This window comes from Ursus maritimus, unplaced genomic scaffold (assembly GCF_017311325.1).
Source record: "Ursus maritimus isolate PB19 unplaced genomic scaffold, ASM1731132v1 scaffold_4, whole genome shotgun sequence".
In the NCBI taxonomy this organism is placed as follows: domain Eukaryota; kingdom Metazoa; phylum Chordata; class Mammalia; order Carnivora; family Ursidae; genus Ursus; species Ursus maritimus.
In genome coordinates, this window is record NW_024426552.1 from 57,391,892 (window position 1) to 57,410,385 (window position 18,494).

Sequence of the window (18,494 nt, forward strand, 5' to 3'; positions counted from 1 at the left end):
TGGAAAAAGGACATCTCAACCAATGTGGAAGAAATATTTGAAGTTGATTAGTTATTTATAATTGTTTGCTTTTTTTTCTTTTTCCTTTTTTTTCCTTTGAGAGAGAGAGAGAGCAAGAGCGAGCAGGGGGAGGGACAGAGGAAGAAGGAGAAAGGAGAAAATCCCAGGCAGGCTCCATGGTCAGCACGGAGCCCAACACAGGCCTCCGTCCCACAACCCCAAGATCATGACCCGAGCCGAAATCAAGAGTCGGTCGCTTAACCGACTGAGCCACCCATTGCCTGACTCTTGATTTCAGCTCGGGTCATGATCGCGGGGTCATGGGATTGAGCCTTGCATTGGGCTCCATGCTGGGTGTGGAGCCTGCTTGGAATTGTCTCTCTTCCTCTGCCCCTCCCCCACCTCATGTTCTATCTCTAAAAAAAGAAAAAAAATCGGGAAATTGCATACCATGGAGAATGATGTGGCATACAGCAACATGGATGGATCTGAAAAAGTGCCAAAGACACAAATGGGACCGCTTCACATAAAGTACTAATCCAAAGTAAAATACACATTTTACATGAATTTATGCACATAAAAGGTTACACATAAAACACATTTTAATACTTCCGTTTGAAGAGGGGATTAGGGATAAAAGGGAGTTAAAAAACAGGAGAAAGAAAAGAAAGAAGACCTGATCCTTACCTCTAAAGAGCTTAGTTGCACAGAGATGACAAATGACTGCACTTACCTTACTGGGCCTGTCTTTGCCACAATTTCCAACAAATCTTTACCGGCTAGGCTGTTTAGGCTGGTTCCCAAAGTGATTGCTTTTGAGACAGTGATACTTAAAGCAGCTCTAACAGCACTCAGACATAGAGAAGTACATGCTTACTATACTTTGCATTTACGTAATTTTTCTTTTTTTTCCTTAAGATTTTATTTTATTTTTATTTTTATTTTTTTTTTAATTTATTTATATGACAGAGAGATAGCCAGCGAGAGCGGGAACACAGCAGGGGAGTGGGAGAGGAAGAAGCAGGCTCCCAGCGGAGGAGCCCGATGTGGGACTCGATCCCGGAACGCCAGGATCACGCCCTGAGCCAAAGGCAGATGCTTAACGACTGCGCTACCCAGGCGCCCCCCTTAAGATTTTATTTTTAAGTAATCTTTACTCCCAACATGGGGCTCAAACTCACAACCCCAAGATCAAGAGTTGCACACTCCACTGACTAATCCAGCTAGGCACTCCATGCATTTACAGGGTTCTAAACACCATGTAATTTTTTTTTTAAAGTAACTGTTTCTGGGATGTATAGATTTTTTTTGAAACAAAACTCAAGACTCAGAATTCAAATAGTTAAGCTAGCAAGACAGGATGTGAAGAAAGAGTATCAAAAAAAGAACGTTAATCTATTTGTATACCCATGTTCGTAGCAGCACTTATTCACAGTAGCTAAGAGGTAGAAGCAGCCCACCTGTCTTTTGATTAATGAATGGATAAACAGAAGGTGGTGTGTGTATATATATGCCATGGGATATTATCCAGCCTTAAAAAGAAAGGAAAAATCTAACACATGCTACAACATGGATGAACCTTGAGGACATTATGTTAAGTGATATAGAGCAGTCACAAAAAGAGAAATACCGTGTGATTCCATCTAAAGTAGTCACATTCATAGAAACAAAGTGGAATGGTAGTTAACAGGTTCTGGGAGAGAAGGAAAAGGAGGACGGCTATTTAATGGTTGTAGAGTGTCAGATTGGCAAGGTGACCAGTTAGGGAAATCTGTTTCACAACAATGCGAGTATACTGAGCACTCCTGAACTACACTTAAATGGTTAAGATAAAAAACTTACATGTTTTTACCACAATAAAAAAAAAGTCAACAAGCAGTTACGAAGTGAATTTGTTAATGGTAGATGATTGTGTGTTGATTATGTAGTTTTTGCTTACTTAATTGATTACAGTCACTGGTCCTATATTATGGAAGTAAATTTCTAAAAAATTTTTTTTCTTCTAGGCTTCTCTAGCAGAAACAGATAAAATCACCCTGGAGGTAGCAAAACTTATCAAAGATGATTTCTTACAACAAAATGGATATACTCCTTATGACAGGTAACCTATCCTGATTTTCCTTTTTTATTTGAGGATTTTCTATTGAGTTTTGAAGAAAGAGCTGCCTCCACGTTAGAAATCCTTTTTTTTTTCCTCCTACAGACACAACTCTGACTAAATATATAGGTTTATTTTGTATTTTCATAACAAATATCTAACGATCTAATATGTCCCCTTATCTTTGATTTTGCTCATTTGTGCAGTTATGACAGTATTTTCTTCACTCATTATCCAGCCATCCTTAATTAGATTAGATTGTGGCATAGGGTGTGGAGCCCGGGGATCATTGCCTCCTTCAGCTGCTTTTCTCACTACCTCCATCTTACAACTGCCCATGGCACTTCTACTCTTTTCCGAAGTAATTATGTCTTACTTCCCTGCCCCATTTCCCAGTAGTCCTAGTCTCTTTCTTTCTGCCATAGTCTCTGTTAGATGTCCCACTTGTGTCTATTACTGCTGTGGCTTCTTTAAAGTCTCCATTTCTTTTAAACTTTGATAAATTGAGCCCTTTCATCATAGGCTAGCTTTTCTCCCTCAAATCATATTTGGACTGAAGAGGGAACTGAACACATAGGAAAATTACCAGAATGTAGGACAAGCAGAAAATACGGCAATATAATCAGTAAGCCTCAAAAATCTATATCAGGAACTTAAGAAGTTCTGGCCACCCATACAAAGATAATTCAACCAAGGGAAAATTCTTCAGAAAGCATAATACAGAATGTACGTGAAATTATGTATGCAAGTGTGTTTAAATGTGTCGGAAAGCATGCATGTGATCCGTGTTGAATATTAATTTGTGTGTCCTCATTATTAAAAGGTGTGGGTAAGTGAAAATGAACACATTAATGGGGGGAGGGACTGCTATTCACTTTGGGAAATTGCAGTTTTCTGCTTTTCTGTTACTCAATAAACCTTAACTCCACTATCACAAGGAGTCTTTGCAACTTGGTTATTTTACCATTTGGGTTACTCCTTTAACTACGCTGTATAAAAACAAACCTTCAGAGAGTTGTTAGATTATAGCAGTACTGTTTGATTTGTTCTTCCTCTCTGATTGTTTTAATAGATAAAAATAAACATCACTCTTAAATAAATATCTCCATCTACCCATCCCCATATTCCATCTCTACCCAAAAGCTCTGGTCAGGTAGTTGTTAGTCTTTTCCACTTTTTTTTTTTTCCATTCATTATTATCATCCAATAAAGATAAGTAGTCTGCATCTTCAAATAAAGAAGCTAATGTTCTGGTATTTTATAGATGAAGTATGAACCTGCTTTGGATTTTATTTTTATTAATCATTTTGGTTTTCATTTATACACTAGGTTCTGCCCATTCTACAAGACAGTCGGGATGCTGTCCAACATGATTGCATTTTATGACATGGCCCGCAGAGCTGTTGAAACCACCGCACAGAGCGACAGTAAAATCACATGGTCCATCATCCGTGAGCACATGGGGGAGATCCTCTATAAACTTTCCTCCATGAAATTCAAGGTGTGTTTTGTTTCTACTTAACTTTTTTTGGTAGGAAATGTTTCTTTTTGTTTTTTTAACTCTTTACAACCAACCTATTTATTCACAAACCTGGTGTGTGAAACTTGGGTTTTTCATTTTCACCCATGCTCAGGTTATGTAAAACCAGAAGAGACTGCGAATTTACATTCAAATAGGAATTCTAGAGATAAAAATTATAGTATGTCATGTCTAAAATAAATGCTGACATGTTTTCCCTTTTGTCTTAACTGCCAGGCAATTTAGAGCTAAAATCATGGCTGAGCGGCAATTATTTTTCCTCAAGTATCTATTACCGTCTTACCTCCATACCGTCTTACGCTGTTTACTTCTAAGTATCCTATTACACATCATTTTTGACTTTTAGGTGGATTCTCAGTTTTTTTTTTTGAAGTACACAACGTAAATAGATAATTAAATGAAATTATCAGTAGAAGCTCGAATGTGTAAGATTTTTTTAAAATATTTGATCAGTTGGGTTGTATTTAATTATTTCTAAGTCATGACATCGAAGTATATTTACTAATCACCTATTGAGAAATTGAGAACGATTTTCTGACCATGTGTTATATATAGTGTTTGTTTACACTATAGGTTGAAAGTAAATCTGTAAAAATAGATACTCTATCAAGAATTTTAAAATAGTCACAGTCTTTGAGTACTGTCATTCCAATTCAAAACATATATAACCCAAGGAAATAATCAGAGATTTTTTTTTTGTTTAGTTGAAGTATAGTTGACACACAATAATCAGATTTTTTTATATGAGTGTATAAAAGATTATTAAACTTCTTAAATGTCATTCAAGAGGGAACAGGGTCAACAGTACGTTATGGCATGTACAATTATAGCAAGAATACTATGAAGACATTAATACTGCTTTTTTCAAAGAAAATCCAAAGATAATGGGGAAATGTTTATGATGTAATGAATGAAAATAATCAGGTTGCAAAAAAATTCTGTATGTAATTTGATCCAAATTTTATTTTTGAAAATTATGCATTCATATGGATAAAATATGATACACCCACACATACCATGGAGTATTACTCAACCATACAAAAGAATGAAATCTTGCCACTTGCAACGTGGATGGATCTAGAAAGTATGATGCTACATGAGATAAGTCAGAGGAAGGCAAATACCATATGACTTCACTCATATGGAATTTAAGAAACAAACAAGGGAAAAAAGAGACAAACCAAAAAACAGATTCTCATATAGAGAACAATCTGGTAGTTGCCAGAGGGGTGATGGGTAGGGGGATGAGTGAAATAGGTGAAGAGAATTAAGAGTACACTGTTATTGGGGCGCCTGGGTGGCTCAGTCAGTTAAGCATTTGCCTTCAGCTCAGGTCACAGTTCCAGAGTCCTGGGATTGAGTCCCATGTCAGGCTCCTTGCATAGCAGGGAGTCTGCTTCTCCCTCTGCCTGCTATTCCCCCTGCTTGTGCTCTCTCTGATAAATGAATAAATAAAATCTTTTAAAAAAAGATTAAAAAAAAGAATCACTGTATTGTACACCTGAAATTAATACAAAACTGTATATTAATTATACTGAAATAAATAAAATTATACATTCATAGGAAGAGGATACAAATATATGCAATAGGGGTGCCTGGGTGGCTCAGTCGGTTAAGCATCTGCCTTTGGCTCAGGTCATGATCCTGGGTTCGAGTCCTGCATCAGGCTCCCTGCTCAGTAGGGAGCCTGCTTCTCCCTCTCCCTCTGTCCCCCAGCTCATGCTCACTCTCTCTCACTCTATCTCAAATAAATAAATAAAATCTTAAAAAAAAAAAAAAGTGGTGCTAGTGGACCTCCTCCTCTTATCCTGACCTGAGGGGAAAAGCTCTCTTAAAAAAAAATAAATTTAAAATAAATGAATGAATAAATAAATAAGAGATAGTAATATAGTGATGATTTCTAGTAGTGTGATTCAAGGTGGTATCTTTTTCCTGTTTAGGTGCACACTGTATCAAATTCATATCTCAGGTTTTTTTTTTTTAAGCTCTTGTTTTCTTTTTAAAGATTTATTATTGATTTGAGAGAGAGCAAGAGCACAAGTAGGGAAGGGGCAGAGGGAGAGAGAGTCCTCAAGCAGACTCCTCACCAAGCGCAGAGCCAGGCACAGGGCTCGATCCCAGGACCCTGAGATCACGACCTGAGCTGAAATCGAGAGTCGGCCGCTTAACCAACTGAGCCACCCAGGCGCCCCTCAGTTATTTTTTTATGCCATTAAATATTCTTCTGTAGCATTATTTTGTGGCTGGAGAGTAATATTTTTCTATTGTTAAGTATTTGGGAAATTTCCAATTGTTGGTATGGACAGCTTTGTTTATGTAGTTGGTTTTGTGTATTTTCCTATTACAGGTTCCCAGAAGTAGACCAATTCGATTAGAAAATTAAATATTTTAAAGTCTCTTTTACACATACCGCTCAATTAAGTTGTTTTCCATAGGGATTTAAAATGTGTTGCCTTTTAAGATTATTTTAGAAATTTTACTTCCCTGTGCCAACGTGATATTATGAGACCTTGAACAGTAAATTATGTTTTGACTAAATGAATTCCAACTATCATGTACATGCAGTAGAATGCATCTGATATGTGATACTGCATAATTTCCCCATATTTTGCATATTGTTGAGGACAAATCCATTGGTCTTTGAATACAGTTAGCAAGCCAAATACAAAACCAAACTTTTGTCTTTTTTTTTTAAATTTTGTATTTAAATGCAATTTAGTTAACATAGTGTATTATTAGTTTCAGGGGAATCAAAATTTTGTCTTCTTTCTGTTAGGTTGGACTATTCCTCCTTACATACATTTCTACTCTTAAAGGAAAATAAGGATAATTTTGACTCCTGCCTGCGTTTTGCCAGTATATCTCACTTAACCTAATACTCCAAATATGTTCAATATAAGTACCTGTTCTGAAAATTATTTTCCAAAGGTCAGTTGAGTTCTGTAATGTCTTTCTTCAGGATCCAGTGAAGGACGGTGAGGCAAAGATCAAGGCCGACTACGCACAACTTCTTGAAGATATGCAGAACGCATTTCGTAGCCTTGAAGACTAGAACTGTGATTTCTTTCCTTCCTTTCCTCAGCAAGCTCCTCTCGTATGTGTGTATTTTCCTAAATTTCTCATCTCCAAACCCTTTGCTTCTTTATTGTGCAGCTTTGAGACTAGTGCCTATGTGTGTTATCATTTGTTTCTCTGTTTATCTGGTAGGTCTTATATAAAACAAACATTCCTTTGGTCCAGTGTTTGAAGGGCCTCCATGATCCTTTCTCCGAAGTGGTGAATGTAGTAAATATGACGTATAATGGCTACACTACTGTAAACTTGTCTGTAGAGTGACATGCCTCCTTGTCCTAGGTTTCCCTTTCCTCATCGCCATGAAATTCTAAACAGGACTACTGCATGTACTCTCTTTGCAATAGATTTGGAATGGAAGGCCAGATTTCTATATATTTTGACAGGTACTTTGTGAAATGACTCAATATCTGTGTGGTAAGGTTATTTGCAGCTTAGCATTTTGCTAAGTAACTGCTTTGCAGGATATAATTGCTTTTTTAAAAACATGAATGATTAATGTTCCAATTATGCATTGCTTTCCCCAGTGTAAATCAGGAATGTTTATAGGAAACTGTTGGGAACTCTACTGTTTTTAAAACAGGCATTTGTGGGACTCAGCACAGTATATGAATCAGTACCCTCTAAAAAAAAAGTGGAAAAGGAGCCAGGTGGTCAAACTTAAACATCATCTTGTTAAAGCATATTTTATTTCAGTATGAAAAATTCAGTATCAAGGACTATACTCCTACGTTACTAGGAAATTCTTTTTAAAATCACATTTAAAACAATCACCGGGAACTTGATCCACATCACACCCTTTTCTTTTCCTTAAACGTCTTAGAAGCCTGAGCTTCTAAGAATCACGTGGCAGTGTGATGGGCAGTAAAATGCCACAGAGAAGGTATTCAGTGTGGTTAAAGGCTGTTTGCACCATTAAGGACCAGCTGGACTGTAGTAATTCTTGGGGCCAGAGTGGCATTACATTTTTACAAGATAATGATATGTGTCATGTGTTGGTATGTTTGTTTGCTTAGTGAACTTTTGAACACCCAGTTTACCAGTTTACTGGCTCAAAAGATTTCTCGGAATATCTGTAGCAATAACAGCATAACAGTTTCCATTCTGTTTAATAGGGGCGAAATTAATTCTTACATCTGCCGATGACAGAATCTGGGTCATGTGAAAAAAAGATCATTTCATCCTGTCTTTTCAGTATATGTTCTAAAATAATAATTTCTGTGTCTGTATAAGGCACACTGCAGAACAGCTCTGAGAGCAACAGTTTCTCCTTAACTCTTTCTGACCAATAGTGCTGGCACCATTGCTTCCTCTTTGGGAAGAGGAAAGGGTATATGAACATGTCTAACAATCTCAAATACCCAAATAGCATAAATAAAGTATTTATTTTATGCCTCAGTATATTATTATTTAATGTTTAGGTAACATATTTCTTTTGGTCCGTTAAGGAAAGATGCCGTGAGTAGAGAATTCAGCTGTAGTTTGTTGAAATCCTTGCAGATTGCATGTTTTTACAGTGGCTTGCTATTCTGGGTAGATATTCTTCCATGCATCTTTTTTTTTTTAACCTTTCCGAATATTGGAAGATAAAAATTATGCAGTGATTTGTTGAGATGCGGACTTAATGGTGCTGCTTTATCAGTTTGCTTCCAATGTGGCCTCCTACCCAGAGGCCCTAAGACCAGTGGAAATGAAAAGGATTTCAAAAATGTTCTATTCCTACCTTAAACCTACCAGCAAACTAGGATTGTGATAGTAATGAATGATATGATGAAGAAAGTTTGACCAAGTTTGTTTTTGTTGTTCTGAATTTACAATGTAATTCCTACTCCCTTTTAAGAATGTTGATGTATGGGTGTGAAGATGCTGGAGATGGAAGATGCTCTGATATTCATTGTAAGTGTCCCTCCACCTATATGTTGTAGAATTTCAAATTGGTCACTGATTATATTTCTTTGGTAAGAATGTGTTAAAATTACCACAATCTTTTAAAAAGATGATGTAGTTCTATATTTATTGTGCTATGCCTGGTCCTAAGTGGAGCCAGTTAAACAAGTTTCATATGTATTTTTCCAGTGTTAAATCTCACACATTGTACCCTTTGGAAATTTCCTTCCATCCTGAAGAACGAATAGAAGAGACCATATATATTGCCTCCTTATCCTTGAGATTTCACTATCTTTATGTTAAAAGTTGTGTATAATTGTTAAAATCTATGAAAGAATAAAAAGTCGATTTAAATTAACATTTTTTTGTGTGTGTGTATATTTGCTAGAAAACCTACCACCTATTTGTATTTTGACTTACTGTTTTCAGTATGAACTTTAAAATTTTTCGTTTCTCCCTTTCTTTATAGATTATTAAGATCATGAAATTGAATTGGGGCCCTCACGATAGACTGCAAGAAGTCCTATAATCATATACCAGTATGATTTGGAAGTGTAGTACACAGCATCCCATGCCATCCTGAATATTACTTTAAATTGAAAAGGTGAATCGTTTATAAAAATGCACTTATAAATTAAAGGATATCAGTGGTACTCATTTCTATTTTTGACAAATGAACTAAAGTCTTGTGATTCATGATTTTGCAAGCCAAATCATTAAAGATCCAATGTAGCAACATGTTACTTGGGACATATTTTATTTCTTTAAATGTATTTTTAAAATTTCCCAGGGAGTAAAGAGGAGTGTGAAATGAACCACTCTGTATTAGTATATTACTATCAAGTGTCAAAGTTATATAGAGAAATACTTAAAAATTCATAGGAAAGCTTATTCATTATATAATGTTTGGGTAATTTTTAGTCCGCTTGGTAATATCCCAGTATCACTGGGTTATTCTTTTAATGTATTGCTATAATATAAAAGCACAGGGAAGGAAAGCAACTTTCCCAAGTGGGCTGTGATAAAATGCCACTGAAGTTGTTCTAAGGGCCCCTCTTAGTTTGTGTTACCCCAGAAGTTAACTCTGAGACAAGTAGTTGAGTACAGGAAGTTTATTTGGGATGTGACCTCAGGACACACCCATAGGGGAGTAAAGACAGAATTGAACGAAGCCAATAAAAATTCATTATTAAATGATATAACACTTTGGACTATTAAGCACAACGCTGCTGTGGAGTTCTGGGAGCAGCCGAAGACTATGCACCTCAGTTATCCCACCTGTGGTGCAAGAGAACTGGAGTACTTGCCTCCGTCATTGATTGACAGCCAGCTCGTCAGTCATCCAGTGAAGGCTGTTCCCACAAAGACGGAGAGTCAATGCCCAGCACTTGCATACAGGTAGATGGGGCACTGGTGGCCACAGAAAACCCCGCAAAGAGATTTGGGTGCAGGTTGTTGGGAGGTTGGGCTGGTGTGCAGTGAAATGGTAGTCACGGTCAAGATTTAGGTGGGACACAACCAGCAACTGCTTCAGACTTCTCAAGAACCCAGGGCAAAAAGCTCATTCAATCAGTAACCGAAAAGCCATTGTTCTACAAAATAAGGAAGCACCCTGTAAAAAAATCTGGACACTCCTTGAACCCAGGCAGCCTGATGCCAGAGAACATACTCTTAATCAGCACACTACATTCTGCCTCTGTATTGGAAGTTTCTAGAAGAGAAGATGTTCTTTAAACAGCAAACAGTACACCTATTACGGTTATAAATAGGCAGGTGTGGGGTTTAATACTTCTGCAATAAAGCAGCATCTTAGATTAATAAGGATTTGGGTCATGTATTCCAACCTTCTCGTTAACACAGAAGAGGAAATTGAAGTCCAGAGAGGTTGACTGATTTGCCTTATGCTGTACTGCCACTTAGCTGAAGTTCAAGCCTTCTGATTTCTAGTGTCTCTTTGTACTAAATCATGTATGTACTACATACATACATACATACATATGTATGTACTTTTCATTCAGAACCGGGAAGTTGGTTTGAATAAATGTGACATAAAAAGACAGATACACCAGAAGAAAAGTGGGGAGAAATGACTGGCTGAACAAGGTAGTCATAGACAGTGTGATGACTCATTTTAAGAAGAAGGAAAACATGACTGAGAAACAGAGTTTGAACCAGAGTTTAGGGAGGTGAGTCTGGAAATAAAGAACCTTTTTTTTCAAAATTACAAGAAGTCATCAAAGTATGGAGGAACAAGAACAATTAATGACAAATACCTTAAAAGGACTTGTATTCAGGGGCGCCTGGGCGGCACAGCGGTTAAGCGTCTGCCTTCGGCTCAGGGCGTGATCCTGGCATTGTGGGATCGAGCCCCACATCAGGCTCCTCCGCTAGGAGCCTGTTTCTTCCTCTCCCACTTCCCCTGCTTGTGTTCCCTCCCTCGCTGGCTGTCTCTATCTCTGTCGAATAAATAAATAAAATCTTTAAAAAAAAATAAAATAAAAGGACTTGTATCCAGAATGCATAAAGAACTACACGTCAAAACAAAGACAAAACAAAAAAATGACAGATTTTGGTAGATAAATGGGTAAAAGACCTGACAGGCACCTCACAAAATAGCCCATTAATATATGAGAAAAATGCTTAGCTTCTAGTCACCAAGGAAATGCAAATTAAAATTACAATGTGATAGCATTTCATACCCACTAGAAGGACTAAAATGGAAAGAACAGAAGCCAAGTGTTGCTGAGGACGAGGAGCAGCCAGAACTGTCATACGTGTGGGAATATAAATTTGTACAATCAGTTTGGAGAACTATTCTGGTAGTATCTACAAAGTTGAATTAGGAATACCTAATCACCTAGGAATCCCATTCATAGGTCTATCCGATTTCTACAACAGAAATGAATACATATATGTTCACCAAAAGACATGGACCAAGATGTTCATAGCAGCACTATTTGTAATAGCCCCAAACTGAAAACCACCTAAACGGTAGTTTGGAAGAACGGACAGGAAAATTGCATGTTCACACGATGAAACAGTATATAGAAATGAGAGTTAATGCAGCAACATGTATGAATCTCACAAATAATAATGGTTAAAGAAGCCAAACCAAAGATCACACACTATATGATTCCATTTATATAGAATTCAAAGCCATAAAACTAATACGTGGTGTTTGAAGTCAAGATAGCAGTTACACATGGTGGGGAGGGGGATATTACAGTAGGAGGCTAGCATATGGGGGATTTCTGGGTGTTGCCGCTCTGATTCTTGTGGGTCCTGCTTACATGGGTGTGCTCATTTTGTAAGAATTCACACACATGATTCAAGCACTTTTCTGTACCTATGTCATATTTAGTAAGTTTACCAAAAGAAAAAAACTTAACACTGAAGGATTTCTATTTAGTTAAAGTAGCTTTGTTGGGCTCCACTTAAAAATTTTTTAAAAATTAAAAATTAAAAAAAATAAAGTAGTTTTTCACTGAGAAATGTTTAGAGGTGGTTTTAAAATGCTTTTAAGTTCTACCTAATAATCAAATCATGTTTTTGTTTGAATTTTAAACTTGCACTTTTCTAGAAGCGGTGATAAATTTGAATTTTTCAGTTCAGGAACTCTCAGTTCTCTTTGCGACCAGTAATTTACTTTGTCAAACAGGTGACCAGGATTTGGGGAATAGTCCATTCATAGAGCAGCGAAGCTAATGAGACCACACAGACATGCTACAGCGAGTCACAAGTATGTGTTCAGACGTCCATGAATACATATCACAGTCCTCCAAGTAGCAGTGGACGACTATAAAAAGAAGGTTTGATGTTTTAAATAAGCATATGTGTCTTGATCAGCTGTTTCTGAACCCTGAAACATATGGGGCTGTATTTATGATAGATTCCCAGACCCACCCTAAATGGACTGAATTGAAATGTATTCTAGGGGAAAGGTACAGGAGTCAATTTAACAAACATCCCAGGTAATTCTTAGCAGGGGGCAAATCTCGTGAAACAGGTATCTTAGTCAATGCTTAGACCTGAAAGGTAACAAAAGAGACTAAGTAAGTAGCCTCCAAATGTTAACTAGTTGTGCCACAATCTCAGAGTTACAAAATTTTACTGAACCATGTATCCTATTTAAGACATTCCTCGTTACTGACCTTAAACACTGCTGTGCTGATTTACATGTATTCTGACTGATTTAGATTCTGAATAATCTGACAGGAGGACAAAGTATTCCAAAACCATGGCATTTGAACAGTAGTAATTGTTATATGTATGGATTTCAAGCAGCATCGTTAACAGTATTTACTGAATAGACGGGCAGTTTCTCTTCTGCCTATTTCTTTATATGCAGGCAAATTCAAAAAGGAATCAAAATTCTGTGACATATTTGAATTTTGTCATACACAGGCTTAGTTTGTGAATATAATTACAAAAGGTATAATTTAGTTCCATTTTTTAAAAACAGCATTTGTCTTGGGATTCAAATTCTTCTTTAAAAAATCCATTAAGATAATTTTTTAGGTTGATTTTTCAACCGTCATCTGAATAGCTCTTATACTAGTATAACTTCCAAATAGCTAATAACATCTAGCATTTACTAGATGACTTAAAATTGCACTAAAAGTTTTGGATACCCTGTATAAAAGCCAAATTGCCTTCAATCACATAAAATCATATTCGTGGCCTTTATTTTTAAGTTTCGTGCCTTATTTTAAAGCCATTATGAAGACCTTTGATACTTGTCCTGAAAACACGATTTAGGACCGTATTTCCTCAAGCGCAGCATTGCAGGTTAGATTCTCTAGAGACAAGCTGAGATGGAGATGGGGGTGCAAGTCGTTCCTTCAGAATCGACATTGAGTAAAGAAGGGGCAAAACAAGGTGTGCACGGTGGAAATCAAAATACAAAGCACGCCTGACAAAGACTAGGCCACTCCCGTGAGGAAGCTCTGGAGCAAATCCCGCCAATCACAGTTGACACGCATCTGGCTGAAATGGCCGACCCTTATTACTCCTGCCTCCCTTGGACTCCAGGTTGAGGCTGCCCTGTGAGGACATAATCTCAGGTGAGGTGGCATCTGCAAACCTGACCCAGAAGGAGCTCACAGCAGAAGGCTGTCCACTGAACACTCCTGGCAGCTGGTCAACATGTTACATGCATGGCTTTCCTTGAAGGGAGATCTGCACAGCACAGCTCTGTCCATGAACTGGTTTTCAGAGAAAGACATGAATAGCATACATGCCAATGTACAGAGGTGAACTTTTAGTACTTCATATCCAAGGCTTCAAGGATTTGCTTAGGGAGGTAGCCAAACAGTAATTATTAAAAGTGAGTTATTGTTAAAGAAAAATATGAAGTATAGAAAGTTCTACACAGTAAGAAGATGCAACAAAAATCATGAAGGTGGTCTTCAGAAACCACAGCAACACTGCCTGTAAGTTAGCAGCCAGAACGACTGTTGTAGTGCCTGTTAAAATAGAAGTGCTTGCCAAATACTTTTTAAAAGGACCCTGAATGTTGGCTTGATTCCACATAGAAACTCATCATCAAACGCAAAACTCTCCAGATGTGACATTCAAAAATAATAAAACATATTTCTCAAGGTTGGAATCATGTGACTGTTAACTTACTCAAAAAATTAAAATTAAAAATTAAATGAAATAGAATAACTGAACAAGACACGATTTCAAATAAATTTTTTCCTGTAGGAGCACTTATCGCTACTACCTTGTTTAAACTACTTGCAGGTAAGCTTGAGAGTTCACTCTTAGAATGCTCTTTTTAATAACCCTAATTAAATAAATCCCTGTTATTTACAGAGCTGCTCAAGTAGGAAATTGCACAACGTACTTCTAAAGCTGCTTTGTTTCTTCGAGGTGTCTTTTTGGGCTTCCCAACGGGGATTGTGCGTGTGCCGCATCGCCTGTATTTTATCCCAAATTCAGTGATCAACTTACTTGGACCCTCAAGGCATTGATTAGATTATAACTTTAGTTACAATTCTTTGCCCATAAAAAAAATGGCCTATATAGAATCACTAAGTTGTATACCTGAAACTAATATAATGCTGCATGTTAATTATACTTGAATAATTTTTTAAAAATGATCCATGTCGCTTTACCAAATCCTCAAAATATACGTTCATGAGAAGATTAAACTAACCCTTGAAACTTTGTAAACAGAAACACAATCCATAGAGTCTATATATTGAGCAGAAAGGGAGAGATGCACCTTGATTTTACAGCAAATTGGGATGAAGTATAAATCCTGTCAATTTAAATGTTATGAACCGAAAATTAGATACTTCATTAAAATAATTTACTCCACACATGACAGGAACAATGGGCTTGCTTTTTTGAGAGAAGAATTCCTGAATGACAGTGACAATAATATGTTTAATTAAATGTATATATATGTGCATTTCTTACTAGAGCTTTAAACCACGGCTGTTTTCAATATCATCCCCATCATCCATTGCTCCTGTTCTAGTAGGCTCTTGCCCCTTTGTCTAAGAGCAGGGACAAAATATCATGGTCAGTGAGAGCATAAGATCTCAAGTTAGACTGTATGGTTTTCAAATCCCAGCTTTGCTACATACTAGCTGTGCAACCTTGGGCAATTAATTTAACCTCTCAGTTTTTTGGGTTTTTTTTAAAGATTTTATTTATTTATTTGACAGAGAGACAGACAGCCAGCGAGAGAGGGAACACAGGCAGGGGGAGTGGGAGAGGAAGAAGCAGGCTCCCAGCGGAGGAGCCTGATGTGGGACTCGATCCCAGAACGCCGGGATCACGCCCTGAGCCGAAGGCAGACGCTTAACGACTGCGCCACCCAGGCGCCCCGAACCTCTCAGTTTTCTTATCTGTAAAATAGGGATGATAAAAATATCTGTTTTAGTCAGGATTAGGTTTAACTTGAGTAACAGAAATCCAAAATAATGTGGTTAAAATGAGGTCAAAGCTTATCTCTTTTACAAAAATGTAAGCATCCCAGGACTGGTAAAATGGATCATGACTTTCAGGTACTCAAGTTTGTTTGTTCTCCATCCTCAGTACATGTCTTTCATCCTCAAGTCCAAAATGGCTGCTCCAGCTCCTGCCATCAAGCCTACAAAGCATATTCCATCCATCAGGAATAAGAAAAACATCCTTTTCCGACATAAAACTGGCCCATACTTAGTTACAAGGCCATATCTATCTGCAAAACAAATTGGAAGATGTAACCTTCATTCCAGGAAGCCATGAACCACGATCATGACTTTCTCATGATGGTAATCTCATCATCATCTCAAAGATCAGTTTCTTAGTAATGGATGATGGTGGCATCATCCCTAGGGATGTTTGGGAAATTTATGAAGGTCTTTAAAATGAGTCACAGTGAACATGTGTGTGTGTGTGTGTGTGTGTGTGTGCCCATGTGCATGTTTTGAATGGGGACTTCTTTGCCAGTGGCATTTAGTGGGCAGGGCCAAAGACACTAGATATTTTGAAATGTGAAGGAATAAAAAGTCACCCTGTCTTCCTCATGAATCTCACATGTTCCACCAGACATTTACATAGGTTAAGCACTTGTTTATAATTATCTGTTCCTACATTAATAAAAGTTTTAAATTTAATATCATCAAATTTACTTATCCTTCATGATTGGGACTTTTTTGTGTCTTGTTTTGAAAATCCTGGAATTCATGAAGACATTCTCTAATATTATCTTCTGAAGTTTAAATTATTGGTCTTTCACATTTAGGTGTGGTGGAAGGTAGAAGAATCCAATTTCATTTTCCACAGGAATGCGTGATATTTGCAGAACCAGTTACTGTAAGCCCGTCCTTTCCCCATGGCTATGCAGTATCACTTCTGTCCTAAATCAAGAGTTCACATAAGTGAGGAATTTCTGAGTTGCCTATCAGTTTTCATTGCTCGTAGTTGTCTATCTCTGTACTATTACTACTCTGTTTTTACTAATGCAGTTTTATAATAAATTTTGATATATAACAGAACAAATCTTACCACTTTGCTGTTCTAATTTTGGCTGTTCCTTGCAATTCTAGAATGAGATATAATTTTAATTAGATGTCTAGTTAATCTAAATATTTTAGAAGATTTTATTTACTTATTTAAGAGAGAGAAACAGAGCGCGCAAGCGGGGGAAGGAGCAGAGGGAGAGGGAGAGGGACAAGCAGACTCTGCAATGAGTGTGGAGCCTGATGTGGGGTTCGATTCCAGGACCCTGAGATCAGGACCTGAGCTGAAACCAAGAGTCAGACTCTTAACTGACTGAGCCACTGAGTCACCCCTATATTTAATCTAAATTTGAGGGATATTTGACATTTTAAAATACTGAATATTCCAATTTATGAACATGCTACATGATTCCATTTATTTTTATCTTCTTTAAAGCTTCTTTATATCTATTTAAAAAATTTTTTTAAAGACGTCCAGTACAATTCTTGTTAGATTTATTCTTAAGCATTTAATATTTTTATAGGCAATGCATGTATTTAGCTCTCTAAAAATATTTTTGTTTCAAAAAGACATAAGGAACAGGGACTTGAAGAGATATTTATTTAAATACCTATGTTCATAGCACCATTTTTCACAATCACCAAAAGCGGGAAGCAGCTCAAGTGTCCACTGGATGAATGGATAAATAAAACATGGTTTGTACATACAATGGAACATTATTCAGCCTTAAAAATGAAGGAAATTCTGATACATACTACAACATAGATGAACATTGAAGTTATTTTGCTAAGTGAAATAAGCCAGTCACAAAATGAAAAATACAACAGCATTCCATTGATGTGGGGTTCTCATAGTAGCCAAATTAATAGAAAGTATTCTGGTGGATGCCAGGAGCTGGGAGAAAGAGGTATGGGTATCATTGCTTAACGGGTATGGAATTACAGTTTGGGAAGATGAAAACAATTCTGTAGATGGCTGCACAACAACGTGAATGTACTTAATGCTGCTAAACTGTATACTTAAAAATAGTTAAAATGTTAAGGGGTATCTGGCTGGCTCGTTTAGTAGAATATCTGACTCTTGATCTCCAGGTTGTGAGTTCAAGCTCCATGTTGGGTGTAGAGCTTACAATTAAAAAAAAAAGTAGTTAAGGGGACACCTGGGTGGCTCAATTGGTTAAGCGTCTGCCTTTGGCTCAGGTCTTGATCCCAGGGTCCTGGGATCAAGTTCCACATCAGGCTCCACGCTCATTGCAGAGTCTGCTTCTCCATCTGCCTGCCACTCCTCCCGCTTGTGCTCTCTCACTCTCTCTCTGACAAATAAAAAAAATAAAATATTTTTAAAAATAATTAAATGTTAAGTTTTGCATTTATATATGTTTTACCACAACAAAATTTTAAAAACAAAAAACAAACAAAAACAAAACCCTAGCATAAGGTATACTTCACAAAAGCAACTACTTTTTCTGTTTACTTCCGGAAATTTCCCATATACACAAATACATACTTAAAAACCTTCAGAAGCATAATATACATGTTATTATATATCTGGTTTCTTTTTTACTTAATAATACATGTTAGAGAGCTAACCATTTGTCTGCATAAACTTCTGTATCACTATTTCTAAAGACCTGGTATGTTGCATGGCTATGTCATTGTTTTATTTTTACTTATTTTTTATTTTAATTTTAAATTAAACTTTCTTTTAGATAATTGTAGATTTACATGCACTTGTAGGACATGATGTAGAAATAACATGTACCCTTTATTCAATTCCCCCCAGTGGTAACATCTTGCAAAACTATAGTATAATATCATAACCAGGATAATAGCATTGATACAATTCACCAGTCTCCTTCAGATTTCCCCAGGTTGCCTTCTCTTGGTGTGTGTGTGTGTGTGTGTGTGTGTGTGTGTGTATTTAGTTCTATGAAATTTC

The 18,494-nt window shown here is 36.9% G+C and overlaps 1 protein-coding gene across 1 annotated transcript in view; it reads left to right on the plus strand.

The window, feature by feature from the left end:
- Positions 1–8,955, plus strand: part of ATP6V1A (ATPase H+ transporting V1 subunit A) — a 57,006-nt gene extending 48,051 nt beyond the window's left edge. Inside the window, exons 13-15 of the mRNA XM_008708237.2 lie at positions 2,007–2,101; positions 3,428–3,599; positions 6,598–8,955. Of these exons, the coding sequence (XP_008706459.1) occupies positions 2,007–2,101; positions 3,428–3,599; positions 6,598–6,690 (360 nt within the window). The 3' untranslated portion in view covers positions 6,691–8,955. The remainder of the gene's footprint in view (positions 1–2,006; positions 2,102–3,427; positions 3,600–6,597) is intronic.
- The last annotated feature ends 9,539 nt before the right edge of the window (positions 8,956–18,494 follow it).